Genomic DNA, 18,072 nt, shown 5'->3' on the forward strand with positions numbered 1-18,072 from the left:
AATGTTTAAATGCTACAAGATTTCCACTCTATGTATACATATATAGCGGATTATAATCGGGTTATATTAAATCATGATCCATGAGATGCACTGCGGTGTGCGTCACGGTCGGCAGTATAATTATTAAAACAGGTGGCCTTTAATTCCGTTGAATTGCATTGCGCATCCTTGCTGCGCATAATTTTTCGCGTCATTTAGCGCGCGCACGAGCGCGCGCATGCAGAACATTACGGGATTTCGTTGAGGTTAAGCTCGGCAGGAAAATAAATGGTCCTTATCTTCTAAACGAGCACGGTGACCCCCATTTTTTAATGCATCAATTTAAATGTCATACGGTTGGCCACTATATATCGCGATTTAAAGAAAAGTTTAATACTCTACTTTGAGATATTTTTATTTGAATGCTTTAAAAAGCACGTATTTAAGTAGTGCTGCTTACGTGCACACGCAGCAAAATCTTTGATTTCTTTCATAATCTTAATTCCAGTTCAATGAAAATAGTTTGTTGTGTAAGATTAAAGTAAATTTTGTTGAACTGCTTCGATATTTTAATGCGAGAAATTAATTTTTCTAAAAATGATAGTTCCCTTTTCTGATTACTAGCGTTCCTAATATTAACCTCGTGGGTCATCTATTTACTATAATAGCCATCCAGGTTGCACAAAAACGAGCACGGTGACCCCCATATTTTATTGCATTTTTGTAATGCTCATAACATAGTCATGAACTGGACCAAGTCTTAGACAATTTTAAATACTCCTTCTTTTTCAGCGGAATCACCTTAACTTCTCTTGTCTCTCTTTTTTCCTTCTTATCAAAGGCTTATTGAAGCCAAAAGGTTCGTTTTTTGAACTTCGTTGCACAAAAAGTGTTGAACAGTTTTCAAGTATAACATTTTGAATAGCACTGTTTTCAAAAATCCAGGTAGGTTGACATCAATCCCAGAACACCTTTTAACTTTTAAAACCCCATTTTCGTTGTGTACACTTTTACTTTTGATAATTCTATAATTCCACTCTAATAGATGAAATAAATATACACTGTTTGAAGCCACATCAGACAGGATACATATTAGATAAATCATATACTTATGAATTTTTCACCACCTAGTAAAATTCTCGGACAAATCACTGCGGTCTTTTTTTATGAAGTATAGAAGACTTACATTTTTGCATTTTTAATTTGGGTGAAATCCTTGATCTTTGATCTTGTTGACAGCTTCAAATTATTTATGAAATCTGCAAACTCGAATGTCGAAGAAACTGGAATGTAAATAAACAAAATATTTTAATTCATTCACTCCGGCTATCAATTAGAAAAGCTATTCTTTAAAAATCCAGGAATATAGAAATACAAGTGGTCCATTATAACATTATAACAGTATTTGGGACAAATTTAAATAATTTCTTTACAATGTATAAACCCATCGAACATTCGCGAATATTCCCCCCCCCCCCCCCCAAAAAAAAACAACAAAGATAGGAAACTGAGTATTAAAGGCGCGTCTAGTTGTTTTCGAAAACAAACCGCGAAGGCGAACCTGGAAGAAATAAGTGGCATTTTACAAAAGTAGAGTGTTATTTTACGTGTCAATCTGACATATATCTTTGGACTGTTGCTATTGTAAAGCGAGAAAAATGATTTGCGAAATCATTTCTACGGCCTTTTGTGACAACTGTTGTTTTGCCTGTCAAAGAATTCTCGCATTCCAAACCAACAAACAGATTAGCATAAAGCATTCCGATTGGCTACTGTGTACTTCAGCTTTCCTTTGGAAGGCCCGCCACCCCGCCAAGCTGTTTAGTTAAGTCGCTAGTGTAGCCGTGAGAGGCAAAGATGGCGAGCGGTGACTTCGACTCACTGGATTTCATTACTTTCCAAGCAGATGCTAGCAGATACAAGGTTAGATGTTTCACTCAAAGTTGTTCCCTGATTTTATTTCGAAAATGTTAGTTTGGAGGACCTGTCGTGTGCTGTCATGCGCTTATTTTCCAGAGTGCGCTTATTAAACGTTGCTACAAATCCGTTTAATCGTGCCCATGGCTATTGATTTCTGACAAATAAGCGCTTCTTAAAGCAACATATATGTTGACCATTTCTCGTGATCACAGGATCACGAAGAAATTGGATCATGGAAAGCGAACTGTGTTGTTCCTGACACCTTCGGCGCGTAAAATTTATAAAAACAGCTGTGTTCATTAGACAAAATCTATCCATGCTTGTGGTGTTGCTCAGTCAAATCGTGAAATGTATCATCCCTGCAGTTTTATCGTGGACGAGAGAGGAAATTCAATTGCTCAAAAGAAGGGAGATTTTTTTGGTAAAACCCTCCGGTATATTAGTATTGAATTTTTTCCGTTATTGAGCGAGGCAGCCGTGGGTGTGACTTCGAAAGTTTAAAAGTCTGTTGTACTGATCTTACCTGATTTTTATCGTTTCTCGTCGCATTCGACGTTTTATCGATTATTCTTGACGCTGTCAATGGCTCCAGATGCTTTAAATGCCTTGAGGCCCTTGCTAGAAATACTTATTCAATTTTTAGTCGCTACGTTTATACTGTCAAAGGAATGCCACTCGAAGACGGAATGCAAATTGAATACACGATGATTGTTCTTCGCTGTTGTTATCTTGTTCGTTCGATTGTTTTGGTGACACTTGCTAAAATTGACCAAAATATCTCTGCTTGAAACATCTCGATATATTTTCATAACGCATTGTTTTTCGACTGTTGCCGAGATTGATCCATTTATAACTTCCTGGTTTAAATCCGTGGGAGTAGAACTTGATTCGGACAATTAACTTTGGTTTCATAGTTTTTGTTTACCTTCAAATTCGTATTGTAAGTACAATTAAGTGTACTTAAACTTATAAAAATAAAGTCGACAGTTCGCCCTAATAGCCCTTGGGTGATTTTGATTTTGTAGAAGGCATAGTTATTGCGGTTGAATTTTTGTCATTCCAGACAAGTGATATTTTAGTTCAAAAATCATTGAATTGAATTTTCACAGCTACATATGTACTTCATTTTTTGCCCTGATTAAGAGTTCGTGAGAGTTCCATTAGCAGGAATTAGCTCAAACTGTAAAATCAATGTGAGATTTTAAGACAACACATTCAATGTACATAACTCGTTCAACATATGTTTGCTAGGCCAGTATAGGAATTCTATGCCAGTTAGGATGCGGAGTTAACCCAACACAATATTGTAGTGGAAGGGCCTTTTAGTAGCACAACGGGAAAAAACAGACTTGGAATCAAGAAAACGGTGGTGTGCGAATAGCAACAACAATACAGGACTACTGACTGGTACTGGCGCAACTATATTCAATATTTCAACAGAACAAAGAAACACATATGCATGTAATGAGTACAAACAAGACATCATGGGTTATGCTAAACTGGAACAAGATGCTAGAGTTATTATGCGTGATGCCCTGGGGTAGACCGTGGCAAGATATTGTTCGAGTATCTTTTCTTTCTTTGTCGTATTCTTTAGTTTTACTTTTTCTTAATCAAAGTCACAAATTGAAATTTCTTTTAATTAATTAATTCATTAAACCTGGATGAAACCCTCTTCTTCTTAAACCCTAGACGAGATATTTGGTGTTTTCTAATAAAGTGTTTCAACTGTTTTCTTCTTCTAAATTTTCATACACGAAGGATAAGCTAATAGGTAAGCTAATTTTTGTGTTAGTACGTAAAAGAAGTTATCTAAAGAAGAGTTGAACCCAGATCGTCAAATTTCTAAGCGGGAACCTTACCACTAGACCACCGAAGACTTGCTAACAGAGACTGTAATTTTTTGGCTAGATATCCTGACCCCCGATATAAAGTCATTAAATTTTTCCCATGACTAAAATTCACATATAAATTTTCAAGACTCCAATATGCTGTTGTCAGAAAGAAAGCACACCTTTTTGAAACGGTAAATCAAAAGAATGACTTCTAAGAAGTACTCGACAGTTTGAATAGTGGAAATTCTGGGGTTCACGGAGAAGATATTACGCTTCAGGGACAATTTGTAGTACTCAGTTACACAAAGTTGATGCTTGCATTGACTAAAACATACCACGTAAATGCTTCAGGCGTCTCTTGCTAAGAATGTTATGTATGACTTCCAAGAATATTTCAATCAAAGTCAACTAAGTGTCATCATTCCTGACGGATCAGGGGCTCTCAGCTGCTGTATTGTGCAGTACCGGAAAATATCCATACTCCCCCTAGGGAAGGTTTTTTGTTTTGCACCCCTTGTCCCCCCCCAGGAAATTTCACTTTAGCTTCATACTTTGCTTCTAAAATTTTGACTTTCAAGACCCCCCTCCCCCTAAAAATTTCCAATGACCTTCCATGGGGTGGGTAATGATTTTTTCTGGAACTGCACATTGACTGCAGGGCAAGGGAAGGGGTGATGTTATCAGTGGATGGAGCTTCATTGCGATCATCCTGACAGAATGACAATTTAAGGCGGGGGTAAACCTGAAAGACGTTTTCACGCCGCTTAAAATCGGTTTAATGGAAATATCTCATTCACGTTTCAAGCTATCCAAAAACTCTCTGCTCATCCAGTGAATCTATGTCATGGGGTGTTTTGTGAATTTTTGGCTGATTTTTGGGTATATTTGGGAGGAGATAGTTTTTCTAGAAGGATTGGTAAAATTAAGAGAAATAAGGAATATTAAAGATTGAGTGAAGTTTTAAAATTAGAATTTGTAGGTAATAATTGATAGACGGATACCAAGTTAGTCCACTAGCAACCTGGGGTGCTCTTGCGTGGGTATCAGCTGTCTGTTGGTGTTCCAAAAATCATTTTCTTTCTTTAATCCCTTCTGATCTTTAAACCTCTTAAAATTCCATTTCAAATTCACATTTACCCCCACTTCAAGAGTTTTGTGGTACTGAAAGGGACTCACTGTGTTTAACGACTAGTAATATAATCCTTCTGTAGACGTATGCTTTGATTGATTGGAGTGAAAATTGTAATGCATATGGTTGAGTGTTTAACTTCGGAGTTTGTTTGTGAACAAAAAGTGCAGCAAACTGTTAGTGGCATTGCTTACGAAAACAAGGTTGAGGCTGCGTTTTTATGAAAGCACGTTATATTTACAGCAAAGAAACACACTGTACAGTATGTACATGTATCAAGTGGAAAACCTGGACCCAAATCTAGCTGACAGCTGTTTCTTTTAACTCAATAGGATCCGTTTCAAGCAAATGAGATAGAAAGGAACCCATGTTTGGATTGCAATGGCAAATGTCCAGGACTTTCTGTCCATCCATGGAGGTCAGTGTTAACCTGTTGTAGATTAATTCATATTTAATTTGTGTTAAAGCTGTTTCAAAATTGAAGGGCTGAGAGCAGAACCATCTTATGTTGAATTTTAGGGCGATTTCCATTTTACCCAAACGTGTTTGAATGTTTGTATGTGGCCTTCAATTTAATCTATTGAAACAACATCACTTTTTTTTAATTGCTCAAGAATGTCTGTTGTTCCGCTTCTTTCTTTTCTTTTCTCTTGCTGACTTGATATTTTGGCCTTGTTTTTGGAAAACTTACAGTACGTAAAATAAACAAGTGGAAAAAACAACAAACACAAAAAAAAAGCAAACAAACAAAAAGGCAGAAAAAACACAGCAGACACTTTTAAGCAAAATGAGGTCTAAACTTGACATAAGAGGGTTATCAGCTCTTAGCCCTTCAATTAAACAAGCTGAGTCTTGTGAGGTGTTTTTGAGTTACAATTTGTTGTGGAAGAGAAGAAAAATCCTCCTCTCATTCCCTATATTGGTAGACTAATTTTTCAACCCTAGCTGTTGCTTCTTCACTCTCTCAGAATAATATGTTGCTTGTTTGAATTTTATAGAAAGTACTGTGTTTTCTGCAAATGTCCTGTAGAGTGCCATGACATCCCACAGAATAGCAGCTACCAAAATTTGCCAGAGGATCGAATGGGCGTTCAGGAGAAACCACCGAGGTCGTCACTGAACAAGGTGAAAGCAGCTCATGCTGAAGGATACGAGTGGATACCAGCCGGCCTGTCAATTGGCCAGGTACATGTATACTTATGACAAGAGTATGATTAATTTTCAAACTCTAAAATTGCGTTCGACAAAGGAGACACATACTTATCTGTTGGCATGCCTGTGTTGTCATGTTGGTGTCCTGTGCATACCAGCACATGTAAATGTAAAAATAATGTAAAAATATCCAGCAGATAATGTCACATTGAAAATCCATCCGCTCTAAAGAAATTGCTCTTGGTTTGAGCCTTTTCTTTCATCAAAAACAAACCAATTACTTCAAGCTCCACCATGTTTGGTTTCCATCTTTCTGTACCCACCTCACCTCGCTCTCTTCAATCTCTAGGAGACATTAACAAGATAGTGTCCACCTGCTATTGCAAATTTATTTCCTTTTGTTACAAATCGACTTAATGAGAACCCTGTTAGTGTGTCCCGACCTTAGCTCAAGAGTCAGGGTAAATCTGTGTACTCATTTTGTGGCCGCAAGGGTCAGTTTTAGTGTGCAACGAAAGATAATTTGGAGAAAATCTCAAGGAAGGTTTAATCTGAATGTCCTCTTTCTCCAAAAACCTTTTTCTGAAGAGATATTTCATGACATTGATAGAGGCTGACAATTTTCTGTTTTGTTTTCAAGATCCGAGATTTCATGGCGAAGCTTCCTGAGAGTAAGGTACCAAAGCTTGATTCTAAAGGAGCAAGATACAGACTGAAACAACTTGCGTACCAGATGCCACTGCAAGATTTCTCCACCAAGCATTGCCGTAAACTTGCTCTGGATCAAAAAATGGCAATGGATGACATGTGTGCCAAGAGAACAGAAAAGGCGCTGGGAGTGGGTAAGAATGTTGCTTGAAAACAAAGCCTGGTATTACACACAATATAGCTTCAGATGAACATCGTACAGGTACATCGATCTGTGGCAATTTTTGGAATGAAAAAGTGCTGAATAAGGGTGGTGGAGAGTGGTAGAAAAATGTATGCTTGATTTGATGTTTAAAGTACTTGACTCACACACCACCTAGTATTTTCACCAGTTCTTTAAACTAAGCATAGAATACTTAAAAGTTATAAATCTAGCAAGACTTGGAATCATTGATAATGTGGCTTCCACAATACCAAGAACTTCCAGAAAATTTTACGTTTTAATAAGAAAAGGCACAAAGGAGATAGCTAACAGATATCAAGAGGTTTCTTCAAAAGTTTTACTTAAGGCTTAGAAAGAGCTTGAAAACTTACCTGAGTTATGTTAAAAATTATCGTCCTTATACTGACATTTCAGATTTCAAATTAACTTGTCCATGAGTTAACAATCTTCAGGATCCTTGTTTTTGAAATCTGTGATATCAAAATAGTCCTTCAGTCTGTGGCTTGCTGGTACTAGGTTTTCACTGTCAAATATAAATGTGTGGTTCCAGAAAATATCCGTACCCCACCCACGGAAGGGATTTTTTATATGCCCCCCCTCCCCTCTGGATTTTCCAAAATCGGCCCCCAAAATATACCCCCCTCCCTCCCCTCCAGAAATTCCAATTTTCCACACACCCCCCAGAAATATTTTTTATTTCTAGTGAAAGCAAGAAATAAGCTTATTTATTGTTCAAGAGGCCGAATTTGATGCTTCGTGTGTTTTCTAGTAAATTAGCGTATACTGCGACCAACATATGAGCAGAAGTCGTGTGGTAATGTAGTCTTATCAAAAATGCATATCATTACAACCAATTCCGCTTTATTATCCTGACAAAACAGCAACGCTTCAGTATAAACGAACAGATATCAAAATGCAAGTTCACATTCAAGGGCGCTGGGGAAAGAAACGCTTTACACTGCACCAGTAAAAACAAAACAATCAAAACTGTATTCCGTGCCCAAATATTTGCATATTTCAGAAAGAATATGTTGTCTCAGATTACACGTACATTGAAAATCTGATCTTTCTTGGTCTTTAATGAAGATTCCGCTGTTTTTAATGTTTTCCAATGAGATAAGGTTCTCCAAGCCGTTCCTTTATAGTAACTGTTATTTTTGTGTCACGAAATATTTTTCCCTTTTCCCGCAACAACATTTAGCGTCCCGTCGTCTCGTCGTCTGATGGTCAAAATTTTACAGGTTGCCGATTTCAAAACTTGCATAATTTTTCTTTTATTTATCACATTGTTAGACTATTGTAAACTGCCTACTCTGGAGACCTGGCAGAACTGGAAAATCTTTACAGAACTTGATGTTTTTCATTCAAAGTTTACCCGAAAATGACGTTGCAAGCAGCAAGCCTGCATTCTAAAACATTTCAGCGCACACGCTGGAATATTTTGTCAATAATGGATTCGTGTTACACACTTCCTGTGAATTACTTGGGATGCCCTTTGTAATAGGCAAATGTAATGATTTAATCATTAATACAACGTGATTTACCTTGGGTATCGAAGATTTTTTTCCCATCTTTTATGCGAAAATATATTTAATGTTTTGAGTTAAAATTTGTGAAGCAACAAAACGTTGTTTTTTTTTATCTGATCTATATCGCATGCGGCTTGTAAATTTCGACAAATAATATTTGCCTCCTAAACTATAATATTGTTTTACCGTGTTTTTACTTAGTTTTCGAAGATTATTATTTTTATCGGGATCAGAGAACTGTTTTCTGTCGATTCCAAATTACTACAGTCACTGTAGTTCAATGTTGATGCAATAATTCAGTTCATACAATATTTTTCACGCTCGCGACTGACTGCGAAAAAATGTGACGTAAATATCTGCAAGCAGAGATGATATAGTTCGAAGTGACAGAAGTACCTTGTTAAATATGTATGGTAGACATTCAAGTGAGTGTAATTTACAGGATTTACTCGTCTTATTTCCACAACATGGGCTTCGCTTACCAACCGCTGTTCGGGAAAATGAGTGCGGCGACAGAAATCAAGCCTAACCACAATGAAAATATTCATTTTGTGCTGTTGACAAGATTTATTTTTGCGTCCGCGGCTCGGGAGCAAAAGGCAAACAAACGAAAATTGAACATATCGGAATTATGGAACCGTTCTTGATACACCCCCCCCCCCCCCCTCCTCAGGAATTTCTTGGACCCCTGATCCCTTCCCCCAACCCCTCTGGAATTTCCAATTGATCCCTTTCGTGGGGGGCGGTATGGATATTTTCTGGAACCACACAATATTGTTGAGACTTGAGTAAACAGGCGTCCTTTCACAGTGCTACCACAGAGTCTCCCCACAATTTAAGCAACATCTGAGTATTGCATGCCAAGCATAGCATACACTGTAAATGACATTAGGTAACAATTATCTGACCAGTTGTTATCATTTCATTCTCAGGGGCTGTAAAAGCAGGTCTTACAATGCCAGCACCTTGTGCCAAGTGCAGTGTACCCATGAACTTTGGCGAGATGGCAGTGTTTGCATTCCGAGCAGGACCTGAACTGTGCTGGCATGTCAATTGCTTTGTGTGCTCTGAAGATGGTGAACTCCTCGTTGATCATGTCTACTGTTGGGAAGCAGACAAGGAGAAGCTGTATTGTCCACGGCATTGGAGTGAGTCTTTGAAACCCAGATGTGCTGGATGTGAAGAGGTTTGCACATTTATGGTCTATTGAATCGTAAATTAAATTTGAAAAAATTATTAGATTTTGTAAATTTGTATAGTGGATAATTCCATGATGAGATGATCAAATGGGGACACTCTCCAGATCAAATTGGAATTTAGAAAAGTTGATTTTTGAGGAGAGGGAAAAGTGGAGTATCCAGAGAAAAAACCTCTCAGAGCAAGGGTCAGAATCAATGACAAATTCAACCCACATATGATGCTGAGTCCCACTGGTGGGAAGCGAATGGTCTCACCTAATAGACTCGAAACATTTAATTTATTTGATATGTTTGATCTTAGAATTTCTTGGAAGATCAACATAACATAATTCATACAATTTTGTAATGGTTGATAACTTTCTTGACTAGTTTATTTTTACTGCAGTGCCCTTTTCTTGACTATCCAAAGGGGCTAACAGGCCATTTCCGAGTTGCCGTAAACCTCGTTATGAAAGCAAGGCTAAGTGCAAAGTTTTTATTATGAAAATTAGTTTTCATTCATATGCAAACAAAACTAATTATCACATGAAAACTTTTGCACTTAGCCTCGCTTCCAAAATGAGGTTCAAAGCAACTCGGAAATGGCCTATTACAGATAAAATATTTGCTGGCGAGCGTTAGCGAGACTGAGCACACTATTCTTGTCAATAGGGGAAAAAATCCAAAATTTTGTCGGGTGTAAGACTCGAAGCTTGCGCAGTAGAGCATTATCCGGGATGGTTGAGACGACAATCATGCGCAAATCACATGCCTGACATGTAGTCCGGGATGCACACCTCACTTTGCACTTGAGAATCGCACGCTATCACGCTGTCACGCTTTCCACGGGATTCATCATTGATCCGTTTCTTGACCTTGATGAATATTCACAAGCAAATGAAGACATCTAGCAAATAAAAATATTTAGAAATACTTACCTATTTGTTTTATGGCAAAGTCAACTGCGCCTCGAAACCGTCTGTGCGTAAGATCGCGGTAAAATTTTCCCGTGGAAAGTGATCTCAATTCTCAAGCGGTGGATGTATAAAAGCAGCCAAACACAAATTGATCTCTTTCCGTTCGTGACCTTGATGAATGATTACAGAAGCAAATAAAGACAGCAAATAGAAAAAATACCGTGGAGGCTAATAATTGAAAATCTGCGAACCACTCAACTGTGAAATCAAAGGACTCGTTGTACTTTCACACGAGTTCTTCGCCCGTGGAGCCCAATCATTCAAAATCTGTGGAGTTTGTGCAGGATAATTCGACCGTTGAGTCATGCTCTTTCGGTCCGTAAGTGTGTCCGTTGAGGCAAAAGAATTGAAAACATGTCGATCGCTCATCGAAGCGAACTGTGCAACTGTGAAATCAGATGATTGCTTCACTCTGAAATCAAACGACTCGTTGCACTTTCACTTGAGTTCTTTGCTTGTGGAGGCAAATAATTCAAAATCTGTGCTGTTTGGGGCGGCTGATCCGTCCACTTCACCAACACCCCCATCCCACAAAAAAGAAGCGTTTTCAACATTTCTTCCCCAATGTGGGTTAAACAAATCACTAAACCTGCCATGACCCATTTTCAAAACCAATGCCTGCTGTAGTCATGATTTTTACAACTCATCCAACTGAAACCTACTCCCTCCACCCTCAAAGTTGACCCCCTTATCCAAACCCATTCACTGTTTAATTAAATCCCCACAACTTTATCCCCCTTCGCCAGCACCCACTTTCATATTGAAATCACTAGTCTAAAAGGTAAATATTATGTAAAGATAGGTTAATAAAATAGTAATGTTATTAAGTTGTTATAGATTTAAATAATTATGAATTCTTTTTTCTTTCACAGCTGATTTATGTCGGGGAATATTCCCAAGCTATGGATGAAAACTGGCATCCAGGTCACCTCTGCTGTTTTTACTGTGATGAGTCCTTGTCACAACAGAAATTTGTAACTGTTGATGCAAGGCCAGCTTGCGTCAAATGTTATGATAAGAATTTTGCTAATAACTGTGAGAAATGCAGCAAAGCTATTGGCCCTGGCACTAAAGATGTTGATGTCCGTGGCAGGCATTGGCACGAGGAGTGTTTTGTGTGCTCCCAAGAGGACTGTAAGAAACCTTTGGTATGTTAAATATCTGTGCTACAATCCAATAAGGGGGGTGGTTTCTAAAGAAAATGTGGTGCTGACTGTGTCGGTGGGAAATAGAAATTCATGAATGTTTGGTTTATTAACAAAGTTGATAATGTTGTGAAGAGATTTGAGTGCTGGCATTTCAATTGAAACCCCCCCCCCCCCCCAGCCCTTAGCGGCAGCACTTGAATCTCTTTATGGTGGCTTTTTGCTTTAATGTTTTTGATTTTGGAGTTCTGGAAAACCTCCCGTAACAGCTGGTGATTAAAGGGTTAATTGGGAGTTGAACAACGCAGCCCTGGATGTCTGATTGTATAATTTGATTTGATTTGCAGCTTAATCAGGGCTTCACCTTCAAGGATGACAAGTTAATCTGTCACTCATGTCGGGGAATCACCCCGTCCAAGATATGTGAAGCATGTGGCGGTGATTTTGCCCCTGGGGAGAAAAAGGTCGGCTATCAGAGTAAAACCTTCCATGAGAAGTGCTTTATTTGTGATGAATGTAAGCGACCTATTGGGACCCAGCAGTTTATCAGGAGAGATGAAAAGCGCTTGTGTGGGAGATGCTTTGACACTGGTTACGCAAAGGTGAGCTGTTAAATTATGGCACTTACGATCTGGGTTTCTTCTGCAGAGATCATTACGAAAATATTACAATAGAAAACAAAAATAATTTATAGTTTACACGATAGCGATGGTAAAATGTGTGTAAACCAAGGTAACAATAATTCGTTTAATTGTGATAACGTTGGGAATTTGCAAAGGCCGTTGATTTTGGTGACAAATGAAAGTCGTAGTAAATTCCTAGGGGGTGCGGGGGTCTTTAAAGGGGCATGAAAAACCATTCGTGGGAGGTATTGATATTTTCTGGAGCCACACAGTTTCTACCAAGGGAAGCTAATTGATTGGCATTGTGCTGTTGCAGAGAATATCCATAGCACCGCAAGGAGGGTCACTGGATATTTTGAGAGAGATGGGGAGGGGGGAGGGGGTCTCAAAAGGTAAAAATTTGTAAAGGACAGTGTGAAGCTAAACTGGAATTACCCAAGAAGTGGAGGGTTCAAGCCAAAAACCCTCAATGGTGATATTTTCTGAGTCGGCATATTTTGTGTATTTCACTTTCATCCAAGGAAGCTACTGTTTGAAACAGTTGTTGAGTTGTTGTGTAAATTCACCAAATCTTATGGTGATCGTCCTGTCTCAGTCTGTGCTTCCAGACTCTGGAAAACCCTTCTAAAGAGTACTGAATGTAGTTCTAATCTTATTTTTTTAAGCGTACACATAGTATTTTCGTTTTAGGTAGTTTACCCTTCATTGTAAAGCTCCTTAGAGCTTTTGGATTGGGCACTTGAAAAAAATAGTATTATTATTATTATTATTATTATTATTATTATTATTATTATTATTATTATTATTATTATTATTATTATTATTATTATTATTATTATTACAGATCGTTTTTTGTTGTTTCAGCTCAGATTTGAATCTGTGAATCTGAACTAAAACACCTGTACTATTGTTGGTAAATGGTACCCTGAACACCTTTTTTTGATTCCTTTTAAAGTTGACAATGATATTCCTGACAATTTTCCATGAAATGCCCCCAAACCCAGAGCCATGTAATTTTGCTTTCCACATGAATAACTTTCAATGTGTTGTCACCAGATTTGTGTCAAGTGTAATGAGCCAATCAAGTCATCCTCGGTAAAGCACGATGGCAGTACATACCACTCTGAATGCTTTACCTGCACGATGTGCTCACAACCTCTTGCGGGGAAACCATTCACCAAATTTGAAGGCAACAATGTCTGTCAGGATTGCTACCGCAATAATTATGCCAAGAAATGTGCAGCCTGTGATCAGCTCATAGAAGGAAGTGTCAAATTTGTAGCTTATGACGAGAAGTTCTTCCATCGAGATTGTTTCACTTGTGCAAAGTGTGGTATGGCGTTAGCAGGGGAGAAGTTCCGTGTGGTAGACGGTGATAAAGTGTGCATCAGTTGCAGCTCATAGGTTAAGTCAAGGTTGTTACTATCAATCTTGTTTTACTGGCCTTGTTTGTTTGAAATGATTCCACACTGGCCATCTATGACAAAACAGGTCACTACGCAAGCTCTTCTTTGCAGGCACAAAATTATTTGAAAATAATAAGGTGTTTTAAAGTAAATTTCAACTAGTTGCATGTTGGATCTTTGTTGGAAGCCCATACTGTGACATTTTATAATTAGGTGCCCTCAAAAGACAACAAAAATTTGGGGGACCTGTGTTTCTTGGTTCCGGTGTCAGTTGTATGGAATTTTTCTTGTGCATTCTTAAATATTCATTTGATCTTCCGCATGGCAAAGAACAGCTGTATCAAAGTGATCAATAGATTGCAGGTTTTACTTCTAGACTGATATTTAAATTGCTTCTAAATGTTATGTACATTTTTCAGGTCAGTCTCAAGCACTAGTATAATAATGGTTTTTAATATAAGCTTATTAATATATGTCCTGTATGGGTAAGATATTTCTACATCTCAAAGTATCTTGATGGTTTTATTGATTTGATATATTTTTACATAATAATAACATTGTTTCATTTTTATTGTGTAGAAATATAGGGAATAATCATATTGCAATAATTATTAACTTTTAACTGTTAAATTAAGCATGATAATTTCAAATTGTTGATCCAACTGCACAATATATTTGCAGTTAAATTATATATAAAGATGGTTGGTAGATGTCAGGAATTAAGCCCAGTAGATTCCAGATATTCTAACCCTAGAGTAAAAAGGAATTAGTCTTGATAGTTAATTAACAAGATGCCCCCTAATGGCATTTACACGGAATGCCTAATGTAGCCCCAGATTTTTAAAAACTATCCTCCCTTCGTAATTGAAAGAATTGAATGGTTTTATTCAGAGAGACTGCGTGATGTTTTATCGTTGTGTTACTGGGAATCATATCGGGAATTACTATGCCATAACGTCATAACCCCCTCTTGAACTGGTCTGGTTTCCTTCGCATTGAATTATTCGATCTGTTTGTGAAAGCGTAGTTTCTTCGCTGTGAACTCTCCCAATTTCCACCGTTCAAACTGTCGAGTACTACTTCAAAGTTATTATTTCGATTTACTGCTTGAAAAACATTTGTTTTTCTTTCTCAAAACGACAGATTCTTAAATTCATACATGTGACCGCCATTGAATGTAAACAACCTTCTAAATGATAATTTGCTTTGACGTCACCCAAGTAGAGACTTCTCATACTTGTGTTTTTGTCCTGAAAGAAACTGAATCATCTTCCTGCTTTGAAGCCCTTGGAGTTGGTTAACCTCATCCCAGGGTCTCCCTCTCCACATGACAAGAGAGACCCTGGAAATTAGGTTGATATAATCAGGTCCAGGCCCTTCACATGTCAGTATTTAATGTCAAAATGTTGCCAAACACTTTGTAGCGTCTTGTTCATGTAGCAAATATGGGAACATCGAGGAATTCAGCAGCATATTTATTTGAAAAGGTGCCAATACGTATCGTGCATTAGAGGAAAAATACTAATAAAGGCCAACCTCAAATAAACTCTGGAAGTGGCATTTATTTGTGGAATGCCAAAGTAAAAATGAAAAGTGATATGGTTTGTTATATACCAACTGCAAAGGAGGCAGGCAGTTTGACATTTGAAACCAAGTTTTAACATGTTTAGGAAAACAGGTGACCTTTTTTTTAAAAAAATGTTGTTTTGAATAAATAGTTTTTGATAAGAGCGCATCAAAATGTTGATTAGCATTTTTAATACAAGTCTCAGAGTGCTTTTTGAAATAAATGCAGTATAAATTTAAAATGGGATCTTATATGATTGATAGAATAAAGTGAATCTCAAACAATGTTTGAGTCTTGTAGTGAATCAAGGTACCAGACATGCTAAAGGGGTAGTGCCACCTATTTTTAGTGTCATTTTAAATAACCAAAAAACGTATTTTTATAGATGTAAATGATAGAGTAATGGTTCAGTTTTGATAACAACCCTACTAGTGCACAGAAACTAGAATCAGTTGTCTTTGGCTGTGGATCTCTAGGATGGAAATTGATTGCAACCAATGTTTTCAAGTTCCTTCCGAGTATTTTGGAAGAATTGGTAACAACTGATTATTGGTTATTTTTCCTCGGAGAAAACATTTCACTTTTCTCCCCATGCATGCTCTAAGAGTAATTTCACTTTAGAAAAGAGGTTCTTAGTCAAATATTTGAGCAACATACAGCAAAATCTCCGCCGTTGACAGTGCCCCTCTAAAATCAAATGTCACTTATCGAAATTAATTCTATTTAAACTTAGTTAGCTCTCTATGTATAAAGTATAAAGTAAGGTCACACCAAGGTAGATAAAGAAAGTTCCTGTTAAAATAGGGCCCACTGTTGAGATCAAAATAAAAGATATTGTTTAAGTTTGAAGACTTGTGCTAGGGTAAAACTTCATTGCAGGACCCCTTCTTTGCAGGTTGCAGTTTGAAAAGTAGTGGCACTGGATGTATGTGTTTTAAAGGGGAAGTATCATGGGGTGTTTGGTATCTTCGGTTAAAAATGATGAAATGAGACCTTCAATCAGCTGCCAAATAATTCTATAATGACGAGAGTAAAGAAATCAACTCAATTCTTGAAAGGAACAACTCGTGATCTGTTCTAGCGCATTTTGGAAACAAAAATGCGAGAACTTGCAAAACATTAGCCTACTATTTTTCAAGTTTCAATCGATACCGGTCTACTCTGTCTCTGGCCAGAGGCACTAATCGACAGTGTTATTGCACTGGAGAAAACTAGACAATTATATTTTTGTTTCTGTTGACAGACAAACATTTTTGGGTTTTGAAATGACAGCAAATTTGCGTGATACTTCCCCTTAAACCTCGGCTCTTTTCCAGTTTGAGTCAAAGCACACCCGGCAACCAGGAATGGCAACATGTCTACCTTTGTACTCGCACTAATTCAGACCAACACGGCTCAAATACCATATGTTTTGTGAAGTCACACTTTCCTTTTCTTAGCCAGCCATAAAATTTGCAAAATAAGAGTTACGTCGAATTTCAATAAGAAAAAATCTTCCACAATCTCGTTACTGCGGTTTGGTCTATAGTCCAGTTAATGCAAACTAAGGCCGGTGTTTACATGAACTCGAGGGACGTGCTCTGCAAAATCTTTGTTCACGAGTTTTTTTTTTTCTCTCTGGTTGGGAAATATTGTTGGGTCAGTCGGGATGCAGGTGGAAGAAGGATGCTTGAGGTGAAGGTAGAAAAAAAGGAGTGCTTAGTAGTCTGGGAAAAAAATGTACGCCCCTCCCCAACTGAAGTTGCACCCGCGTGCCACACCCATTTAGCCCTCCCCTCATGGTGGTAGACTTTCTGAAAGTTCGTCTTCGTGGAATTCAGCTCAATAAGAAGTTGAGCCCTTCTCGCCTCGCGACTCCGTCGATCGCGATGCTCTCTTTCGGTGCCATTAAAGAAGTCAACTTGCGGCAAGTCTATGAATGTGGAAATTTGAACCTCCAGCCACACCCAAATTTAGAAGTGTTTCCGTCTTCTAATATCTCTCGTTGTTAACGACAAAATTTTTGCTTTGTAAAATACAAATTACCAAAATTGTTCCTTGTAAATCCTAACTCTTTTCTGCTTCCATATCCTTCGATCTTCTCTAATTACATTTGTATGGCTCTGGTGTACGTACGTCTTTTGTGGTATGTCCAGGTGCAAGAAAACGTCCAAGGCGAGGACGTTCGAAGGGTTTGGTGATTAGCAGGGTAGCTAGCCGTTCGAAGAGAACGGTTTCGTATAACATCAAAATATTAATAAATTTCTCTGGACCCTATGGTGTATCATGATTATGTTTTCTTTTCGAATTCCCTGGCTGGGAGATTTTTTTTTTTTTTTTTGAGGTCTTGTTACCGCGTCCGGTCAGCCATGGATGTGGTTTCCGGCCGGTAAATTTTTTTGGCTTTTTTTTCTAGAATTCTATCGGAACTGGCAGCTAGGGCAGGGAGGAAATTAAATTTACCAAATTGAAAAACTGGTTTTGTCGATCTTTCAAGTTCTTTCAAAATGGCACCTACCATTTACAAAAAACGGCATTTTGTGGAGTGCTGCATTCCATGTCCAAACGTGGCCTGCCACTCGATACTACAAACTATTTAGCTGCAATTCAAGAGTTTTATCAGTCCACATTTTTCGATTTACGATGTTTTAGGCCCGATTTTCCAAATTTCGAAACGAGAGAATGATTTCCTTGCTGGAACAGAGCAGAGGCTTTTCCTTTTGTATTTCTTGGCAGTTTCTCTCGGGGATGCGAAACAAGCCAACTACATTACTTGCAAAAA

General features: G+C 37.9%; 1 protein-coding gene across 1 annotated transcript; it reads left to right on the plus strand.

The window, feature by feature from the left end:
• The first annotated feature begins 1,759 nt into the window (after window positions 1-1,759).
• Window positions 1,760-16,160, plus strand: LOC146471730 (testin-like). The gene is made up of 8 exons (XM_085120256.1): window positions 1,760-1,902; window positions 5,196-5,281; window positions 5,862-6,048; window positions 6,656-6,857; window positions 9,348-9,601; window positions 11,443-11,718; window positions 12,063-12,317; window positions 13,395-16,160. The coding sequence occupies exons 1-8, from the start codon at window positions 1,837-1,839 to the stop codon at window positions 13,740-13,742; spliced, it is 1,674 nt and encodes a 557-aa protein (XP_084976382.1). The 5' UTR covers window positions 1,760-1,836; the 3' UTR covers window positions 13,743-16,160.
• Window positions 16,161-18,072: the final 1,912 nt, after the last annotated feature.

This window comes from Pavona decussata, unplaced genomic scaffold (assembly GCF_977016875.1).
Source record: "Pavona decussata unplaced genomic scaffold, jaPavDecu1.1 SCAFFOLD_102, whole genome shotgun sequence".
Lineage (NCBI taxonomy): Eukaryota > Metazoa > Cnidaria > Anthozoa > Scleractinia > Agariciidae > Pavona > Pavona decussata.

Bases quoted from the DNA above. Each gene is read 5' to 3' on its own strand.
- LOC146471730 (XM_085120256.1), top strand. From the start codon at position 1,837: ATGGCGAGCGGTGACTTCGACTCACTGGATTTCATTACTTTCCAAGCA. The intron at 6,858-9,347 runs GTAAGAATGTTG...TTTCATTCTCAG, and splicing joins AGAAAAGGCGCTGGGAGTGG to GGGCTGTAAAAGCAGGTCTT. The intron at 12,318-13,394 runs GTGAGCTGTTAA...TGTTGTCACCAG, and splicing joins TTGACACTGGTTACGCAAAG to ATTTGTGTCAAGTGTAATGA.